At 42.3% G+C, this 22582-nt stretch overlaps 1 protein-coding gene, 1 non-coding gene and 1 pseudogene across 2 annotated transcripts in view; all 3 read right to left on the bottom strand.

The window, feature by feature from the left end:
* The window catches only part of SLC3A2 (solute carrier family 3 member 2), a 28940-nt gene extending 6532 nt beyond the window's left edge, over window positions 1-22408 (bottom strand). Inside the window, exon 1 of the mRNA XM_057725995.1 lies at window positions 22181-22408. Within this exon, the coding sequence (XP_057581978.1) occupies window positions 22181-22292 (112 nt within the window). The 5' untranslated portion in view covers window positions 22293-22408. The remainder of the gene's footprint in view (window positions 1-22180) is intronic.
* Window positions 11326-11516, bottom strand: LOC130850646 (U2 spliceosomal RNA). Its single transcript, XR_009053001.1, has one exon. It is a non-coding gene; the product is annotated as a U2 spliceosomal RNA (small nuclear RNA).
* On the bottom strand, window positions 18761-18936 carry LOC130850645 (U2 spliceosomal RNA; annotated as a pseudogene).
* Window positions 22409-22582: the final 174 nt, after the last annotated feature.

The following is a 22582-nucleotide window of genomic DNA, read 5'->3' as shown; positions in this document are numbered from 1 at the left end:
GATATCTTGGATTTACTTCAATTAATTAATCATGCAGCAGCTATTTACTGAGTGCCCACTACAGTACTGTACTTTATTAACTTCAGTGAATTAACCCTAATCTAGTCTTCCCCATGATGTTTTATGATGAATCTGTTTGGACAGGAGAGTTGCTGACATTCCCCATCTTACCCTAACGCCACCCCCACTTTCCGGCGCCAGACTGTCGGGCAGCTAGGAATCTGACATCCAGAAGAGACTGATGGACAGCGTCTGTAGGGGCTGACAACATTCCCGGGCTGGGCCTCAGTTAGAGGCATCCACCTTTTCCTTACAACAGATCAGAAGATGCCATGGCCAGAATCTTCCCCACCTTGCAGGGCCTCCCACAGATTAGCCCAATCTCCCCAGGGTGCCATGGTTCCCTTACCTCCCTTATCCCTTCACTATGCTAGGCCTTGAAGGCAGCTGGTACTGCAGAGGCCTTGAAGACCACCCAACTTTTCCCCACAGAGGGCCTTGGATTGAGAATGAGACCAGGTTCACAGCAGGGACTGCCAGACATCAACACCATGAGGTGCCAACCCTCTCAGGAACTTCTTGTTCCTGAGCAGTGCCAGCTGGGTTATTTTCAGAGAGGCGCTGAAGGAAATAAGTTCTTTCTCCCTCTCCCCCCTGGGCTGGAAGCCAAGGTGGCTGTGTATTTGGAAGAAAACAGAAGTCAAGATCTGAAGAAACAGAAAAGGTACCAAAGGAGAGCCAAGAGAGTGGAAAAGCTCACCCTCTGCCATTTCCCTTCCCTCCTCCCGTACCAGAGCCCATGTCCTCCCCTCACCCCAGGCAAGCCAAGTGGGTAGAGGCTGGAGTTCGGACCTGAATTCAAGGATGATGAAGTCCAAGGTGCCCTGGGCATGCCAAATAAGTGCCAACCAGGGGCTGTGAACAGACTTTATCACCAGCATGAAAGCTCAAAGTTAAGAACTGTGGGGTCAGACACTCTCCTTGAAATGGTCCAACGTAACAGCCCCATACATGCACACAGTATCTCACTCACAGCCCCCCATGGCTCCAGAAAGATGAAACCAATACCTCCTGTATGCAGTAAAGAAGCTAACAACTTACCTCCCTAAGTTTATCACCCACCACACCTGCCACAGGGACCACCCTCCAGCAACATCAGCCTTCAAACACTTGTTCGTCCCACCACACACCCAGCTTTGTCAGGCCTCTGCATCTTTGTACATGCCATTCCCTCTGTGTTTTGCCCTTCCTGTTCTGCCACTCTGCTCCATAAGCTCCAATTCTTTCCAGACCTTACTCAAATGACAGCTCTTCTCAACTCCCCCGAAAGGATTACTTTCCATCCACTGTGCACCTATCTCTTCTACAATTCATGTCTCATTTGTTCATTACATTTCCTTGTCTGAGTGTTGGCACTTCAAGACAAGTGGGAGGGGCCTTGTGCTATTTGTTGATGGACCTGCCTGCTCAGAGGTAGCATATAGTAGGCACTTTATCAGTGTTTGGTAAATGAGTGGATGAACTATTATCAATCAAACCCAAATTGTTCCCTTCTTGGAAACAACTCAACAAAAGTAGCATGTATTTGAAAAGAAATGTGCACCTCAATGTTCATAGCAGCATTATTTACAATTGCAAAGATATGAAAGCAACCTAAGTGTCCATCAACAGACAAATGGATAAAGAAGATGTGATATATACATTTTATATATATATATATATATATATATATATATATATATATATATATAAATGGAATACTACTCAGCCATAAGAAAGAAGGAAATTTTGCCATTTGCAGCAACGTGGATGGAACTTGAAGGGCATTATGCTAAGTGAAATAAGTCAGACAGAGAAAAACAAATACTGTTTGCTATCACTTATATGTGGAATCTAAAAAATACAACGAACTAGTAAATATTATACAACAAAAAAGAAGCAGACTCACAGATATAGAGAACAAACTAGTGGTTACTAGTGGGGGGCAGGGGCAATGTGGGGTGAGGGAGCAGGAGGAACAAACGACCGGGTATAAGATAGGCTCAAGGATGTATGGTACAACACGGGGAATATGGCCAATATTTTGTAATAACTGCAAATGGAAAATAACCTTTAAAATTATATTCAAATTTTTTAAATTAAAAAAATAAAATGCAAAAAAAATAGTAGCAGGTGAAGATAAAGAGATAAAAGTGAAAAGGAATTTAAACAACACTGTATGGTATCAAGATGAAGCTGTTTATGCAGGAAAACAAACCAAAACTTGTTATCTATTCAACCAAATAAAGTAATAAATCTGGCTGAAGGGGAGGACAGAAAAGCAACAGGACAAGACTGTAGAGAAAGACGGCTAAAGATGGCTAGAGATCCTCAGACCCTATGATACATGTTGCTGAATATAAAACTTAGTATTTACTATAGAATTCAAAGTATATAATGTGTTCAAGAAGAATTTAGCCTTCAAGAGAAGGCTGGGACAAAGCAAAGAAAAAAGTAGTTCAAGAGTCCAGAGGCCAATAAGGACAAATAATGAGGCCACAAGTCTTCAGGACTTTACACTCACACAGGAAGACAGAGGTGGGGCCCTGAAGTTCAGAGGGCCAAGTGTGCAGAGAAAGTGCCTTTCTAATCCCCTGCTGCAAAAATTCATGTCACCTGTTTCCCAACAGGAGAGGATTACTTGATCTTAGCCAAAAATATCGAAGTTTTTTCCCGTCAGTGTGTTAAAAAAAAAAAAAAATAGATTTCCAAAGACAGACCAAAGATGGGAGGATAGTTAGAAACTTAGACTGTCCCACAGACTCTGCAATGCTGCCAAAGCTGAAGGCATAATTCCATGAACTACTGATTGGCCTTGAATGTAGCCATTTGAAAAATGGATGACAGCTGAAATTAAGGAATTGGGCAGATGGAAGTCAAAGTGCAGTTGAGGTGAAAGCAGAGAAGGAGGCTGATGCCAACCAAAGAGGCCCACTTGGCAGCTGTTATTAGAAGAAGCGATGTTGAAATATGATTTGTTATTACAAATCCTGCAGGAGGGACACTGGCTGCTAAAAAGAACTGTCAGAGTTGTCTTAGTGAAGGGTGAGGAATGTGAGGGGTGGATAAAAGCCAGAAACAGTAAAGGAAACACAACCAAAGCCTTCTCTTAGAAGAAATGAATGCACCATCTGAAAAGTATCTCATACTCAAATAAGTGGACAAATGAACAACACTGCAGCAAGCCATTCTCTCTAGTGCAACCAAGTATTAAAAGAGAAACACCAGAGATACAGCAGATCAATTTATGGAAGAGATAGAGAAGTACTTTTTAACATACTACCCTTGGATAGATGACATCAGATATTCAACTAATCAGAGACAGAATACTGATCTCATCAAAAGGCTAATTGGCAGTAAGAGATTAAATGATTCCTTAAATGATCACTGAAGTACTCCAACATCAGCTTTTTCTGCAGTCCTGGTCACACAGTACGGGTGAGTATTGTCATTTTCCCCATCTTCTGTGCTCTTCAAGACTTTCTATCATCACATTCTTTGGAAGAAAGTCACTATGTGTAGCCACACTCAAGAGGTATGAAGTTAAGCTCTGCCTCGCAGAGTGGGGAGTATCTTCATAAATTGTTTGGGATTTTTTTTGTATAGATTTGCCTCTTCTCCCTCATTTATTTATTTATCTATTCATTTGTTTATATCTGTATGTATCCTTGGATACTTATTTTATACTTTGGGTTAGAATCCAACACTATATTGCTCTGCTGCTCAAATTATTCCAGCTTTGGCCACTGGGAGCTCTTTCAGTTTGGCCACTGTGTCTTTTTTTTTTTTTTTTTTTTTTTTTTGGCACACGGACTTAGTTGCTCCGCGGCATGTGGGATCTTCCTGGAGCTGGGATCGAACCCGTGACCTCTGCATTGGCAGGCGGATTCTTAACCACTGCGCCACCTAGGAAGCCCCCACTGTGTCTTTTTAATACAAACCCCCTCTCCCCCTTTTTCTGAGCACTTCTCTACTTTCTGGCACTACAAGATGCTCCAGGCTCATCTTGTAGATTCTCTAGGGCCCCAGCCCTAGATCAGCCATTTCTCCAAGGAACCCTGGTCCCTTTTATTGGAGAATGGTATTAGAAATCAAGATATGGGCATTCAGGTGTCTTTGGATGAACAAAAATTATCCATCAAAAGTATATTGGTCTTAGGACTTTCCTGGTGGTCCAGTGCTTAAGACTCTGCGCTCCCAATGAAGGGGGCCTGGGTTTGATCCCTGGTCAGGGAACTAGATCCCACATGCAGCAACTAAGACCTGGCTCAGCCAAATAAATAAATAAGTAAATAAAATATTTGCAAAATAAATAAAGGGCCTGTATTATATATTTTTAAAAACATATACATATATGTATCAGTCTTAGGAATTCCCTGGCGGTCCAGTGCTTGACTCTGCACTTTCACTGCCGAGGGTGGGAGTTCAATCCCTGATCCAGGAATTAAGATCTCACAAGCCAGCATCGCAGCCAAAAAAAAAAAAACTAAAAAAAGACTTAAAAAAAAAAAAAAATATATATATATATATAGATATCTTTTCTTGTATACTCCACTTTTGGGGGTTTTGGCATCCTTTTTTTTTACATCTTTCCTTACTTCAAGGCCTGAGAGATATTCATCTATATTTTCTACACAAAAAAAGGAAGGTTTTATTTTTGACATTGCAATCCTTAATCGATCTTTAACTGATGTTTACTTATGGTATAAGATAGAGAGCCAATCTCATATTTTTTCCACATAGTTAAAAGCAATACGATTAAGATACATATATATTTGGTCTTTGTCCCTATTTCCTGACATAGAGCTCCTAAATCCCTTAGAATCTTGTGGGTGGTAGGAACGCGTTTTGTTCCAATGAGGCCACTCTTAGTGGGCTCCTAGAAAGCTTCAGGATGGGGGCTGGTTACAAAAAAGTCATGATTGGAGGGTTGGAACTTTCAGTCCCACCCCACCCCCAACCTCTGGAAAGGGGAGAGGAGCTAGAGATTGCGTTAATCACCACTGGCGATGATTTAATCACTCATACCTACATAATGAAACCTCCATTAAAAACCCCTAAATGACCAGGTTCACAGTTTCTGAGTTGGTGAACACATCAAGGTGCTAGTAGGGTGTCACACACAGCCCCACTCCTTGCCCTATGCATTCTTCCATTTGGCTGTTCCTGAGTTGTATCCTTTATAATAAACTGGTACTAGTAAGTAAAATCCTGTACATGTACTCAGTCCCTCAAGGAGCCCGTTTACTCTCAAATCTACTAAATGACCCCCAAATCTCTGTCCATCTTTAGTGTGTTCTATATTTCTAATTATCCAAAATTAATCTTATCTTGCCATTCCCACAACCCCCTATAGCCTCTCCTCAATCCCCCTGCTCACTATGACAGTTCAGTGAGTGACACTGTCATCCTTCCAGTTTCCTAGGCCAGAAGCACTTGGGCAATTTCCTTAGGTCTTACATCTCCCTATCCTCCCTGCCCAGCTAGATGCTGGTATGAACTCTGTAGCCTGACTGATATAATTACAATATCTCGACTTAAAGAAAAGCAGAAACTGCTGTTGCCTGCTATCACACAATTCTCTAAACAAGTTTGAAATGGTTCCAAGTCTCCATCCAGACTTAAAATATGCCAGTTCTTGCTCCTGCATTCAGGATTTCAAATCCTGTCTTATAAATGTATTTATACAAGTAAATATCTTTGTATTTAATATGACAATTATTAATATATTTGCATAAGCAAATGTATTAATAAGTAAACCAAGCTTTCAAGCACTTTTGATTTTCACAGGCATTCAAAGTGGCTAAATGTTACCAGAGCTTTCCAGCAATACAATCCTAAAGACAGATAATGAGACATTGGGATGTTAGATTTCAATATGCACTTCCTGAACAGAAACTCTTCCTTCATTCCCTCAAGGCAAAGTAACTCAGTATATGAATAGCTCTGCCCACATCTGCCACTGCTCCAACCTATGCTCCTTTTTGGGTTAATTATAGGAAAAGTCTTCTTAGGTCTCCATACAGGGAAACAGATGCCTGATTATATTTTTAAAAAAATTTTTTTATATTCAATAAGGTGAAAAGGGGGTATATAATGTTAAGAAGTAGACATTTATGGACAAATATGGAAATAATAGAAACCTGAATTTGAAATAACCACCCACTCTGCAGTTAAAGTGGTTAATTTCAACAACTCTCTGTAAAATAACTTGGACTACAGAGAAATTAAAGACAAATTCAAAAAAAAAAGTAAAATACATCACTGAAAAGGGAAACCCTCTTTTCTATTTCAAAATAGCAACTGTTACAGTAATGAAATGCTAGCTATAAAGTTACCAGTCTGAAAAAGGAAATAAACTTTTTCCCTGAACAAATATACCCTCCTAGGATAGGGACTAAAGAATTAATGGTTACAGTAATGTGATTACCACAGCCTGATCTTCACAACTTCTTTTTAACCATTATAAGTCCCCAAAAACACATTCCCAGAGGTGCTACAATACCAGGCTGTGATATTACAATATAAGAAATATGTATTTGGGGACTTGCCGGTGGTGCAGTGGTTAAGAATCCACCTGCCATTGCAGGGGACATGGGTTCGATCCCTGGTCCGGGAAGATCCCACATGCCAAAGAGCAACTGAGCCTGTGTGCCACAACTACTGAAGCCCCTGCGCCTAGAGCCTGTTCTCCGAAACAAGAGAGGCCACCACACTGATAAGCCCGCGCATCTCAAGGAAAAGTAGCCCCCGCTAGTGGCAACTAGAAGAAGCCCGAGCACAGCAACAAAGACCCAACGCAGCCAAAAATTAATTAATTGATTAATTTAAAAAAGAAGAAATATGTATTTGGGACTTCCCTGGTGGTTCAGTGGTTAAGACTCCATGCTTCCACTGCAGAGGGCATAGGTTCAATCCTCTGGTCAGGGAACTAAGATCCCAAGGTGCCATGTGCTGCGGCCAACAAAAGCAAGGAAGGAAAGAAGGAAGGAAGGAAAAGAAAAAGGAAGGAAGGAAGGAAGGAAGGAAGGAAGATAGATATATTTGGTCATCATCACTCTTTCCTGGCACAAGAGCATCTAAAACCTTTGGAATCTCTAGAATACAGAGTGCCATTTGGGGTACTTTCCTGGTGACGAAGTGGTTAAGAATCCACTTGCCAATGCAGGGGACACAGGTTCGATCCCTGGTACGGGAAGATTCCACATGCAGTGGAGCAACTAAGCCCGTGCACCCCAACTACTGAGCCTACACTCTAGAGCCCGAGAGCCACAACTACTGAAGCCTGCGTGCCTAGAGCCCATGCTCTGCTACAAGAGAATCCACGGCACTGAGAAGCCTGCTCACCGCAACTAGAGAAAAGTCTGCATGCAGCAACGAAGACCCAACGCAGCCTAAATTAATTAATTAATTAATTTTTTAAAAAGAGTATAATTTTGTATGTTAACAAGGTGACTGGAGGTGGGGGGGCGGTGTCCAGGATGAAGACTTGTTGCCGGAGGAACCACCAGTAATTAGGAGGTTGAAACTTTCAGCTCCACCCCTCCACCTCCAGAGAGGGGAGAGTAGCTGAAGGTTGAGTAATCACCAGCGGCCAATGATCATGCCTGTATAAGGGAAACTCCATACAAATCCTAATCAACAGGGTTTGGAGAGCTTCCAGGTTGGTGAACAAACACATCCACGTGCCAAGAAGATGTCACACCTCAAGTCCACCGGGTCATAAGCCCCTGTGCTTGGAACCTCACCCTACATACCTCTTCATCTGGCTATTCATCTGTATCCTTTACAATATCCTTGATAATGAACTGATAATAGTATGTGAAGTATTTCCAAGTTCTATGACCTGTTATAGCAAATTCAAACCTGAGGAGGGGATTGTGGGAACCCCCAATTTTTAGCCAACTCAGAAGTGTGGGTAACCTGGGGATCCACGACTTGAGACTGGCGTGTGAAGTGGGCAACAGTCTGTGAGACTGAGCCCTTAACCAGGGGTTCTGTGCAAACTTCAGGTAGTTTTAGAATGGGATGAAATTGTAGGATATCCAGTTGGTGTCCGCACAGCATTAGACAATCACTTGGTGGAAAACCCACACATTTAGTGTCAGAAGTATTCTGTGCATAAAACATCATGGTGGTTAGTAGAAAACAGGCCACCCAAGCAGATTCTTCTCACAGACCCTTGCACTCAAATCTGGAAATGTTATTTACGGAAGCTTTTACTTACTCATTTCACTCAACAGAAAAGGTACAAATATCTACACAAATGTAGACATTTAGAGACATATTTTTAAATACCAGAAATCTAGATTCTGGTTATCACTCTTCCATGAAAAGAATAAATGATCTCAAACAAAAATTTGTACTGTTAAAGGTGTTGAGGGACTTCCCTGGTAGTCCAGTGGTTAAGAATCCGCCTTCCAATGCAGGGGATGAGGGTTCCATCCCTGGTTGGGGAACTAAGATCCCTCCATGCCGTGGGGCAACTAAGCCCACATGCCACAGCTAGAGAGCCAGCGTGCTGCAACTACTGAACGTGCACGCCACAACAAAGTTCCCGAGTGCTGCAACTAAGAGTCAATGAAGCCAAATAAATAAATTTAAAAAAATAAAATAATAAAAGTGTTGACTAGAGAGAAAATTAAAACTCAAAAGTTTAAGAAAAATGGATCTTATAGCAAGTTTGGAAAGGGGAGTTCTTTTTCATCCTCAAATTAGAAAGCAGCATTAGAATTGAGTTACCATATAGCAAGTTTCTTTAAAATAGTAACATCAATAATCTACAAAATACTTGTATAGGTAACTAAAATTTGATTTGGGGAAAAAAATGATACCTAAATGTTTTTATTACTTATAGAAGATAAAACTCTGTACAGAAAAATCAAACTGAATCTAGACAAATTATTAGAATGAGTTCAATAAAATACTAGACATAAAATAATATACAAAAACAATTCTGTTCTGTACACCAATAGCAAAGTAGAAAATGTCCTTTTTTTTAAGTTGCCATATACACTAGCAATGAAAACTAAGAGACTTAAGATAAAATCTAACAGTAAATAGATAGCTTCTTTATGAAGGAAATGATAATATCCTACAGAAACACATTCACACAAAAAAATACTGAATACCTAGTATGTGCCAGGCACTTTTCTGTGAGCTGGGTGGTAGCAAAGAAAGAGACCCTGCTTTCATGAAGCTTAATTCCACTGAGTGAAAGAAAGACAATTTTAAAAATACTCAAACATACACAATATGTCAAATGATTACAAGTGCTTTGAAAAGATAGAGTAGGGGGAGAAGGAGACTACTTTATTCAGGGAAGACATCTCTGATGCGGTGACATTTGAGCAAAGAACCAAAGAGGTAAATGAACAAGAGAGCTTTCTAAAAGAAAGTTTTCTAGGTGAGGGAATAGCAAGTCTAAGGACCAAAAGCAGAAATGTCATATATCCATGAATAGAAAGATTTGATGTCATAAAGAAATTAATGCTCCCGGTGAAATAAAATTATTTTAAGCAGGATAAGAAAAATTTAACATAAGATTTTCCTCTGCAGTTTGAGCCTCTGCCCCCTCCCCTTTAGTGTGCATTGTGCATCTGCCTTATGCATTAACTAGATCCCCTTAGAAGACACAGCAGTGCCTACTTGCAAAAACAAAGAAAAAAGCAATTTCCTCCTGGCACCAGGAAGGTCACTCCTTAGAAGATAACATTCCTTTCTCAGTTCTGTAAGGGGTCACAATAACTCACAACTCGCCTTGTTGGACTATGTTACTTTGATGTACGACTCTTTGTCTCAAAAACCTAAAATACTGTGCTTTGACCTCTAACAGGGGAACAGTCCTCAGAGCTTTCTGAAAGACTGTCTCCTGGGTTATAATCCTCAGGTTGGCTTAAATAAAATTTTCCAGTTCTTTCTTAGATTACCTATTGGTCAATTTTTTCATCAACACCCCCAAACAATCTATCTATCCAATGCAATTCCAATACAAATCTTACTATCTGTTCTTGGGAACTTTATGATTCTATAACACGTGTAAGAGAAAAGGGCCCAAAACAGTAAAGATATATTTTTTTAAGTAATATTTTTGAAGACAAATCCTGCCATTTATCAAGCATGTTATATTCTTAAGTAATAATAACAGCATGCTTACAGCCACAGGGATGGACAAACGGACCAACAGAACAGAACACGAAACCTAAAAGAAACTCATGCATATTTGAAACCTTAATATATGCAGAGATAATATTACAACCACTGGAGGAAGGAATAGCTATTCACCAAATGGTGCTGAAAAAAATAAAAGTAGGTCACTACTTAAAAGTAAACACAATAATATATTCCAGGTGATTAAAAGACCTAAATATGCAAGTAAGAAAATTTTTAGAAAAAAAATCAGAATATCTTTCTGACTTCAAGGTAACAAAGGATTTCTTAAACAAGACACAAAAGCATAAACCATTAAGAAAAGAACTGACAAGTTCTATAACAAAAATCTGTGTATCACAAGAGACCATAACAAACTGAAAAGACAAGCCACAAACAGGAGAAGACATAGTGTCTGAAACTGATAAAACAATAGAGTCTCGTATAAAACAGATGAAATAGCACTGAAAACCAGTAAGGAAAAGGCCAACAACCCAGCAGGAAAAAAAGAAATTTGCAGACTATAAAGTCAGTTCACAAAATTGGATACACCAAAGAATGACCAGTGAACTCTTGACAGATTACATAAACCTTATTAGTAATCAAGAAAATGCAAGTTAATATCACAACAGAATATAATTTTATGTCCATCAGATTGGCAACATTAAAACATCTGACTGAACCTAACTATGACAAGGACATGAAGTTGCATAAGTGGCAACATTAACTGGTACGATCACTCTAGGTGAGAAATTTCCAAAAGCCTGTAGAATTGAAAATACTCACAGCTCTTACCCAGCAGTGTTATTCCTGGATTCATAACCCAGAGAAACTCTCACGCACGTGCACAAAGCAACATACACAGGGTTTCACTGAAGCACTGGTTACAGAACTAAAAACTTGGAAATCTGAAAAAGGGTTTATCGCTGGCGACAAAATAATTTGTAGAAACTGTCTAACTAGAGTACTAAAAATGACAATCTTAAAGAGCTAGGGCAAAAGAAGACAGGCAAAATGCATCAAAAATATAACGTTAAAGAAAAAAGGGCAAACAGCACGTTCACCTTAAAATTTTTTCCAAAAACTAAACATAGAACACCAACAGTCTGCATTTTAATTGACATCTATCCCAAAAGGGAGAACCACACCATTCGTGGAGGAACTGCGACATCAGGCTGACTTGTGGAATGGATGGAGCCAGCCTCTGGTTCATCTCCCTGTTCCAAAGTTCCACTGAGGGAAGTATCTTCAGGTAGAGGATTCATGAGATGTTAAATGATAAGAACAGATACTAATCTTGGTCTTGGACCAAAAACCAAAGAAACAACCTGTTATTAAGATTCCCTAACCAACAAGGACCTACTGTATAGAACACGGAACCATACTCAATTTTATTTTGTAATAACCTACAAGGGAAAAGAATCTGAAAAGAATGTATCTATGTGTGTGTGTGTAGCTGAATCACTGTGCTGAACACCTGAAACTAACACAACATTATAAATCAACTCTACTTCAATTTAAAAAAAAAAAGATTCTCATCAGGTTTGCTTCCAAAACGTTCATTCAAGGCCACAAAAGCAGCCTTAAAGTTTTTCCTTTTAAAATTCTACACATTTGGCTCTTCCAAAAACCAGTCTAATCCTTCCCTGGGAAAGCGTCCCACTGGCACATTCCTCCACGGTTCAGGAAATAAGGAAATTCTGTTCTCAGATTGAATTTTTGCCCTACAGGTGAACATCCTACTCCCAGCTCCTTGCAGAGCACTGCTTATTCGCATATTCCTACTCCTCTACTAATAGAGGCAGTGCCTCTTGCTGCCAGGAGAGGGCAGAGCTATTCCCTGAGCAGCTGCCATCCTCTGGGAAAGATTCCTGTTAGAGGAAGCTGTTTATAATTCAAAAGTATTTCTTCTAACAACCTCTTCAGGAGCTTACTTCATAGCATAGAGCAGGTAATCAATGAACTATAGTGGCATGCCTTGTTATACACGGTGGGGACAAAGTAATAAATCATTCTGACAAGATTTCTGACCTCAGGGAGTATATGCCAGAAAGGGGTCAGGTGGAGGGATGGGGAGGGAAGGAGTGGTGGTATTGAAACGGAAAAGGGAAGCTGGGCCTTGTTGGCTCTGCTGGTAGTGAGACAGGAAGACAAGAGTACAGCCGTTTTGGAAAAGAACCGGGGAACGGCCTTGGGCAAAACAGGCCTTGCAAGCTGAAGAACAAAGGCCCTGGGGGCCTGAGTCCCAGAGACAAAAACCTGGATCAAAGATTAACTTTATCTCTGTTACACTACCCTAGCTGCCACAAGACAAGAAGCGCAACTATAAATTTTAACTTTATCTGTTCCTGTGCTTTCTTGCAGAAAGCTCTCATGCACTTCTTTCCCCTCACAGAAGCTCTCCCTATTCCTGATAGCCACCCTGGAGCCACCTGCTGCTGCCCAAAGAGCTCTGATGATTTCTGGAAAGTATCAATCATCACGAGACAAACCCTCCCTTTTGTTATAAAGGCAACTCGCCCCTTCTGTTCAGGGAGCTGGCTCCTTTTTTTCCACCTTCTCCCTTGTGCACAAGCTATCTCTTTTAATAAAAAGCTTTGCTTGTCTAAGAGTCTTGTGGAAGCGATATTCATTTCTATGGTACTGCTGTCCAAGAGTCTGGAAAGGGTCCAGTAACAGTAGGAACAGCCTCTAACCTAAGAGCAAAGGAGGAGGGTTTTGAGCTGAGATCTGCTTTTTTTTTCCTTTTGTTTTTTGTTTTTCTTTTTTTCTTTTTTTTCTTTTATGAGATCAGCTTTTTTAGTTGGAAAGATCACTCTGGCTATCATGTGGAGGATGGATTAGAAGAGGGTAGAGTCACATATGACCCAGCAGTCCCATTACTGGGCATATACCCAGAGAACACTATAATTCAAAAAGACACATGCACCCCAATGTTCATTGCAGCACTATTTACAATAGCCAGGACATGGAACCAACCTAAATGTCCATCCACAGATGAATGGATAAAGAAGATGTGGTACATATATACAATGGAATACTACTCAGCTGTGAAAAGAAACGAAATTGGGACATCTGTAGAGTCATGGATGGACCTAGAGACTTTCATACAGAGTGAAGTGAGTCAGAAAGAGAAAAACAAATACTGTATATTAACACATACATGTGGAATATAGAAAAATGATACAAATCAACCGGTTTGCAAGGCAGAAATAGAGACAGATGTAGAGAACAAACATATGGACACCAAGGGGAGAAAGTAGAGTGGGGGGGGGGGGTTGGAGGGGAATGAATTGGGAGATTGGGATTGCCATACATACATTACTAGTAAGAAAAAAATATCAAATTGTATGCTCTAAATATATGCAGTTTATTGTATATCAACTGTATCTCAATAAAAGTTCTTAAAGGGGAAAAAAAAAAAAAAAGAAGAGGGTAGAGTCAGAGCCAGGGAACCTGGTTAGGAATCTGTAGCAGAAATCCAGGGGTGAAGGGCTTGAACTAGGGTACTGAGAAAGAGAAAAGTAGCTGCTAATGTCCAGAGGCTAGCCTGGCTCTCACTGCTAGGCCTTGGCGTTCTCATGATGAACATAACATCAGACAAGGCTACTCTTGGTCATGGCGGATGAAGACAAAACAAGAACAAGATCATCCACATAATCGCTTCTGAACACAAACAAAAGCATGAACGCTGTCCAAATCACAAAAGTCCAAACATCTCTCTATCTTGGCTAATATGAGTGGCTGCTGCTTCTTTGCCAATTACAGATTTAACCTCATTCTAGTCTTCCATCTTTCTAGGTAAGCGTTATTAAGATATCCAATAATAAAATGACCCCACTTCCTGAAAACACCCACAGTAAAGCCCCATGAGCTTAAACTCTCGCCCGAATCACCTAACACCAGCCCAAATCCTACAATAATTTTTTCTAACACCCTCCCCCCATGGTATGTGTTCTTCCTCCCTATAACAAGTAATAAATGCAAACTGCTCTGATACAAGTATGTTCCTGGTAGTCTTCAGCTGGAGCGCATTTACAGTATGGTGGCAGTGGGGATAATGTCTGTCTTGGACAACTGAAGAGAAGAGGGCACACTGGAGAAGGAACAGATTTGTGGGGAAAGTTGATGAATGCAGTTTTGGACAAGATGAGCTAGACGTTGATGAACGAGCCCCATGAAGGTACCTGGCAGTCAGATGCAAGGGTCTGCAGTTCAGGACATCCTGGGTTGAGATGAAGTTTGGGAGACGAATTATACAGCACATGAAGCCATGGTCATGGATAAATTGGTCTAGGCAGAGTGAGAAAACAAATGGATCTAGGACAGAACCCTGGGTGCAATGGGTTGAAGAGAGAGAGTAGGAGATAAGGAAGTCGCTGGAGTGGGGATGGAGCAGTTTCAGAGATGTCTACTTTGTCTTTCCCAGGCCAAAGACTCAACGTGGGGGTTACTCCAACTCCAAGTATATCAATCCCATTAAGCACTTGGGACCAGGGATATGATCACTGGATAAGAATTCACAGACTTCAGGGAACTTTCTTGGGACCCAGGATTTAACCCCTAGCAAGGATTCCAGTGGATGGGGCAAAATCACTGTTATGGTGGCTCATACAAGCTTTGAGAAAGCAATGGCCTACACTGAGTGAAACAGATATGCCTGAGTTGCCCTAGTAGATGGCAGAGGAAGGAATAAAGAGGCTGAAGAAAGCGGGCATTCCGGAATGGATATATTATGTGAGGCCAGAAGACCCACCAGAGAATTGTGTTCCAAGAAGGGCCCAGAGGACACAACATTCACCGAGGCCATCAGGATTGCACTATTGAGAGGGGCATCAGCATTCCTAAGAAATTCGGTGGTGGTTTTCCTCTATGGTCCAGGAGAGGACGTCACAGAGCTCAGCTACTTAAGATGAGATGTATGGGGACGGTACTCCCGGCCCACCCCCACCAAGCAATACAGGAGAGGTTTAACAGAGGCACTGCTTAACTGCCAGAAGCCACAAAGCTGTAATTACCATAAGACTGGCAAGACTGGAGAGTTAGTCCTGGGGCCTTGACCCATCAGAGACAGTCATAGATATAATAAACAATGGTATCCTTGGGGGAAAAACAGATGGGAAGTTCACAAGGACGCTGCTGAACATCTACAACCTGAAGGAAGAAAGAAGCAGCAGAAGGCTAAATAAAGAGCCACCACAATAAATAGTAGCCAAAATCTCTTCCTTAGTTCCTGGATCTGAGCCAATTTTCACATCCAAAACGCAGTTACTAAAGAGGTAACCAAGTCCACAGAGGAAGGATCCTGAAACTATAATGATTCTCCCAGTTCTTCCCTGAGGGAACTCATCATCTCCTGAGATGACTGTATATTTGGAAGAGGAGAATGTGCAAATATTTTCAGGGTTTCAGGCACAGGATCTGAGCCAACGCTGATGCCTGAAGACCCAAAGCATGGTCATGATTCCCACCAGAAGAGGCAATTTCCTCAATCCCCAAGTGTTTAATGGAACTGACATGCCCATGAGTTGGTGTAACCTCTAGGTTGGGTCGTTAGCCTAAGAGAGAAGAGCTATCACAGTGGGAAAGGCAGTGGAGAAATCTCTGAAACCCCCCCCTCGTCAGCCATGAGAGTAAATAAAAAGAAATTACTGGGGGAGTCGCGAGAGGGAGGGCATATGGGGATATATGTGTAAACAGAGCTGATTCACTCTGTTGTACAGCAGAAACTGGCGCAACAGTGTGAAGCAATTATACTCCAATAAAGAGCTTTAAGAAAAAGAAAGAGGAAATTACCGGGGCTTCCCTGGTGGTGCAGTGGTTAAGAATCTGCCTGCCAATGCAGGGGACACAGGTTCGAGCCCTGGTCAGGGAAGATCCCACACGCCTCGGAGCAACTAAGCCCATGTGCCGGAACTACTGAGCCTACGCTCTAGAGCCCACGAGCCACAACTACTGAAGTCCGCGTACCTAGAGCCTGTGCTCTGCAACAAGAGAAGCCACCGCAGTGAGAAGCTCGTGCACCGCAAACAAAGAGTAGCCACCGCTCTCCACAGCTAGAGAAAGCCTGCGCACAGCAACAAAGACCCAGTGCAGGGAAGGAAGGGAGGGAAGGAGGGAAGAAGGAAGGGAAAGAAATGACCACATCCTAGGGAGTGAGGGGAGAGGGACAGAGAGTATTGCCACCATAAAAGACAGAAAGGATGCAGGGATGGCAATGCTTATCATATCCACTCCTAGAAATAAGCTCCCACCAATACACACCAGGTGACATGGTAAGGTGCCAACTTTGAATGCAACCCAGAGTAAGGAAATGGCTCTGCAGCAGGTCTAAGCTGCAATGCATAAAGCCCTGCCACTTAGGCCATAACATCCAAGAGACCTATGGGGTTGGAAAAATATGCACTGTGGAGACTATGGCAAGCCTCAATGGGCAAAGCAGTCACCTGAAATTCTAAAGCAAGGCCAAGCTGTCCACAACAGAGAAATATATGCCTTTTGAGAAAAAGCTCTTAGCATGTTATTGGAATACTTCATTTTGAAACACGAAGTAACCATTATGAGCTGGTCCTGTCAGACTTGCTCCCATTACGTTATGAGTTATGTCAGGTCTGCTGCCATTATAAGTTGGACCTATTGAGTCAAAAAGTCAGACCAGTAAGATAGATAGCTGGTGGGAAGCTGCTGCATAACACAGGGAGATCAACTCGATGATGGGTGATGACTTGGAGGGCTGGGATAGGGAGGGTGGGAGGGAGGGGATGTGGGGATATATGCATAAATATAGCTGATTCACTTTGTTGTACAGCAAAAACTGGCACAACAATGTGAAGAAATTATATTCCAATAAAGAGAGAAAGAAAGAGAGAAAGAAAGAAAGAAAGAAAGAAAGAAAGAAAGAAAGAAAGAAAGAAAGAAAGAAAAGAAAGAAGGAAAGAAAGACAAAGACCAGACCTGCAGCAGTCTTTCAAAAGATGGAAATGGTACCTCCAGAATCAAGACTAAGCAGAACCAATAAATAATAAACATTAAAAAAAGAAAAAGACTAAGCAGAACCAGAGGACACAAGCAAACTGCATGAGCAGGTACCCCAGACCCCTTGTTATCCACCATACTTGTAAAAGTATCCCACCCCTTGTGCAAAAGAAGCCATAGTCATAAGGAATGTCTCGTATAACCTGCTAAGGGAGGAAGTAAGAGCCCAAGCCTGATCTACAGATGGGTCAACTTATGAGTGCCAACTGAAAATGGATGACAATCGCATTTGGAAGTGGTATTGAAAGACAGTGGAGATGGAAAATCTGCCAGCTATACACCTGATGATCCACCTTGTGCAGAAGGAGAAATAGCCCAAGGTGAGAATACATACTACATTCTAGGTCAATGGCCAATGACCTGGCCATTTGATTAGAGGACTGGAAGGAAAAAGGACTAGAAGATCAAAGGCAATGAGGTCTGGGGTAGAGAATGGTGATGGACACATGGGAGCGTGCACAAAGCATCGCACATTAATGTCCACCAAAAAGAATCTACTATGAAAGCAGCACTAAACCACCAAACAGACAAAATGACTTGGCCTTCATTAGAAAGCATAAGGTGAATCCAGGACTCAAATCCAGGCATTCTCTTAGCCAGCACAATGATTTATGAAGAAAACATGTGAACTTCAATTTATATTTCATCCTCTGAAAATTTTCCTACCTTTTCAAATAATTGATAATGTACATAAAATATAATTTACTCTAAAAACCTTCATATATTAGGGTATTCTAGTTTTTTTGTTTTGGGGTGGGTTGGCTGCGCTGCACAGCTTACGGGATCCTATTTCCCCGGCCAGGGATTGAACCAGGGCCCGCAGCAGCGAAAGCTCGGAGTCCCGACCACTGGACCACCAGGGAATTCCCTCTAGTTTTTGTTTGTTTGTTTTTTAATTTTATTTATTTATTTATTTATTTATTGGCTGCATTGGATCTTCGTTGCTTCGTGCGGGCTTTTCTCTATTTGCAGTAAGTGGGGGCTGCTCTTTGTTGCAGTGCATGGGCTTCTCACTGCGGTGGTTTCTCTTGTTGCAGAGCACAGGTTCGAGACACACAGCCTTCAGTAATTGTCACACATGGGCTCAATAGTTGTGGCTCATGGGCTCTAAAGTGCAGGCTCAGTAGTTGTGGCGCACGGGCTTAGTTGCATCTCAGCATGTGGAATCTTCCTGGCCCAGGGATTGAACCCAAGTCCCCTGCATTGGCAGGCAGATTCTTAACCACTGCGCCACCAAGGAAGCCCCCCCTCTAGTTTTTTTCTTAACTGATAGGGAACAATCAAAAAAGTTTGGTGACCACTGCTCTATTCTGCCATTATATAAAGCAATCACTGGTTGTTGAATTAACAGATATGCTTGTTAGCCTAGTTCTGGTTTACTTCACGTGGTTTATATTGCCTCTTACAAGTCCATAACCAAATCCTTTACTAATGAATCCAGTTGCCATAATTTATCATGCTCATTTTTCCTAAAGGAGACATAATTCCACCAAAGTCATAGCAAACAAATCTCTTCTTTAACAACTAAATATCCCCAAAGGGGTACACTGTTCCCAGAAGCACTGCAATGCCAGGTTGATGCATGGAGCTGACAAAACAAGCTCCTATCCTATTTCCTTGTTCCAAAAATCAACGTAATATGTTGTCCTCAGGTAAATGACAGATATTAAACACATACCACACTTCACCTTAGCCAAAAGGCCTAGAATTGATATCTGTATTAGCTCCCATCATCTCTTCCTGTCCCAAACTTTCAAGTTTGTGGACTCAGGTCCACAAATACAGCTTGTAAGACTGTCCTTACAATCATCACATCCTCATCTTCCCTAGAGACCAGAAAATTCTGTCATCAAATTGGACCTTTTTCTCCACTTAAGTTACTGGCTTTTCTCTCTCAGCTCCTGGCCAGGCACTGGTTATTTGCATACCTCCTCCTCCACTAAGTGAGGCAGTGCCTCCTGCTGCCAGGTGGGGGCAGGGTTGCTCTCTGAGCAAAATCACCAGACCTCCCTAAGCAGCTCCTGTGCTAAGAAGGGTTATCAGTGAATTGCGGCTAGAAAAAAGATCGTTCAAAAATTTATAGGGATAAATTAATGTAGATTGAGTCCTATTTGTGTCCTGTACTCTGCTAGGCAATAGGGATACAATGACAATTTACACAGACATGACCCCCAAACTCAGGAAGTTTATGGTGGGCAGGCAGAGTGGATCTGTCTTGGGGAGGGAGTGGTGGTAAGGAAAGTGGCAAAGGGGTCTCAATGGCTATAATGATCATCTGGACGGTAACTTAAAAACTACGGAGGGGCACTGAAGAATTATGAACTGAGACATGAGACTGGAGCAAAATTTTTATTTAGAAAGATCACTCCAGCTTCAAGATAGAGAATGGATTAAAGAAAGGAAAGCAGGGCCAGGGAGCCAGATTAAGTCTGTTGTACAAACCTCGCGATCAATGGCCCAAATCAGGGTAGTGGCAGTGGGGGAGCTTGGACAGTTGAGTGAAATAGGAGGAGTGGGTTGAATTCATTTTGGAAAAGTTAAGAAGTTTGTGGACCATCCAAGTGAAAATTGCATCCAGAAGGTAACTGGATGCACAGCTCTGAAACTCAGGAAAAAGATCCTGGGCTGGAGCTATAGGCATAATGGTGGTCATTAAAATCATGGGAGTGGATAAGGTGGCCTAGGCAGAGTAAGTAAAAAGCTGGGCCTAATACATAACTGGAGGAACATTTATGTTTGAGGAATGGGACAGAAGATGTACCTCAAAGGGTCACAAAGAAGTTAGCAGAAACATAAGAGGAACACTAGGAGAGGGCAGTGTCCCAAGCACTGTGGAAACAGTGTTGTAAGAAATAGCAAGTGGGTCAATAAGAGTAAGGTGCTGCTGAGAGATTTAGTAGGATGACTGAAAAGTGTCTTGAGAAAGAAGTGGGCAGCATTGTGTAAACATGTGATACTTAAACTTTAACATGCATACAGATCACCTGGGGATCTTGTGTGAATGCAAATGCTAATTCATTTGGTCTGTGGAAAGACCTGAGATTCAGCATTTCCAACAGGCTCCCAGGTGATGCATGTGCAGACAACTCTTTAAAAGTAAAAGACACTGGGACTTCCCTGATGGTCTAGTGGCTATGACTCTGTGCTCCCAAAGCAGGCAGCTTGGGTTTGACCCCAGGTCAGGGAACTAGATCCCACATGCATGTGGCAACTAAGAGTTCGCATGCCGCAACTAAGATCCTGCGTGCCACAACTAAGATCCAGCGCAGCCAAATAAATAAAAAAAAATTTTTTTGATAGCTGTAGGTTTTTATTGATGCCCTCTATCAGGCTGAAGACGTTCTTTCCTGTTTGTTTGCTGAGAGGTTTTGACCTGAATGGGCACTGAACTTTTTCAACTGCTTTTTTTTTTCATTTGTTGAAATGATCACGTGGCTTTTCTCCTTTATCCTATTCATGTGGTGATTTATAATACATTGATTAACTTTCTGATCTTAGACCAAACTTGCATTGCTGACATAAATTCTTCTTGGTCATGATACAAATAAATATTAAAAAATAAATAAATAAAAGACATTTGCCAGAAGTTAGCCAGAGCGAGGCATGGTGTTAGAACCACATTAGTGTTGCAGTGCAAATAGAAGTCATTGTTCTTTTTCCTCTTGAGAGCAAGGAAAACAAAGAGAATGTCGAACAGGCTAGAGGAGAAAGATAACCTGGCCTGAAAGAGTTAATCATTCCTTGTTTTACTTTAGCTGTCACTAATCTGTAGTAACTGGATTTTTACTTCACAAAGCTAACTCCCTGATACTTAACTCTGTGTGTTGCATCCTGCCTCTCACTCGCTGACCTTATTTACAACTTGGAAGCTGCATTCCATATGACCATTGTAACCAAATCACTCCTATAGTTTGTTTTGCATTTCAGAAAGGAGGTCCCCAGCAGACAAACCATAGACAAACAGACAATCAACAGACTGCCAGGCAAACGGACAATCAACAAACTCCAGACCTCCACCACCTTGATCCTTATTACATACCCCAAAAACCTCTGTCTCCGTATTTCTATCAGGCCTCAGTGCACAGAGTAGCGGTTATTACAGGAACAAAATGGGGGCTCAACCGGGATCTGCTCATGGGCAGAGATTCTGGAGGAAGAGAGAGATGGCTTTATTTTTCTTTGCCAGGCAAAGGGAAGACACAGCAGGCTAGCGCCTCAAGAACTGTGCCCCACCCCGTCCTTGGGAGTTGGGGAAGATTTTATACGTGGGGCTCACAGTCTGGGGTATGTGATAAGGATCGAGGTGGTGGAGATCTTGCATTCTTTTTCCTTTGCATTATTCTTTTTTTTTCCTTTGCAATATTTCAAAACAGTCATAGCTGGCAACAGGCCACCTGGTAACTGGGGTCTGGAGTTTGTTGATTGTCCGTTTGCCTGGCAGTTTGTTGACTGTCTGTTTGTCTATGGTTTGTCTGCTGGGGACCTCCTTTCTGAAATGCAAAACAAACTATAGGAGTGATTTGGTTACAATGGTCATATGGAATGCAGCTTCCAAGTTGTAAATAAGGTCAGCGAGTGAGAGGCAGGATGCAACACACAGAGTTAAGTATCAGGGAGTTAGCTTTGTGAAGTAAAAATCCAGTTACTACAGATTAGTGACAGCTAAAGTAAAACAAGGAATGATTAACTCTTTCAGGCCAGGTTATCTTTCTCCTCTAGCCTGTTCGACATTCTCTTTGTTTTCCTTGCTCTCAAGAGGAAAAAGAACAATCACTTCTATTTGCATTGCAACACTCCTAGTAAAATCGGACTAGCCAGCACAACAGACGTGGCCAATTTGGGTAAACACCCTAAGACTGTTAGAAAATTTCAAGAGCGCCTACGGCCTGATTCACTTTCCCGAAACAGCTCCATGCATGGGCCCTCCACTCGAGCTCGGCCCGGGGCCCAGTAGTACCTGAGTCGCCCCCCGCGCTGGGACCCTGAGGACCAGGCCCAGAATGCTCACTGGACAGCTGGCGTGGAACCGAGATGACACCAGCCGAGGGTTCATCAGGTTCGCGGTCCATGGTGCCGGAGTGTGCAAGCGGGTTTACGGTGAGTGCGTGCAACAAGAAGCGGGGGGACTCAGGGAAGGGAGTGAGAGCAGGCGGCGTAGAGGCAGTCTGGGATCCGCTGGCAGCCGGGGTCTTGCCCCAGCGCCACAGCACAGACGCAGCCGCAGTACAGAACGCCTCCACCGCAGCCCGCGGGCGTGCGGGGGGAATCCCCGCTCTGGAAATCTCTACCCACAAGCCACCGGGCTCGCACGCCCTCTCCTGCGCTTGCGCCTGCCGTCATCCCGCCCCCAAATCCCGTG

Source organism: Hippopotamus amphibius, chromosome 3 (assembly GCF_030028045.1).
Source record: "Hippopotamus amphibius kiboko isolate mHipAmp2 chromosome 3, mHipAmp2.hap2, whole genome shotgun sequence".
Classification (NCBI taxonomy): Eukaryota; Metazoa; Chordata; class Mammalia; order Artiodactyla; family Hippopotamidae; genus Hippopotamus; species Hippopotamus amphibius.
Note: the sequence above shows the minus strand (reverse complement) of the source record. Positions and strands in the feature narration are given on the sequence as shown.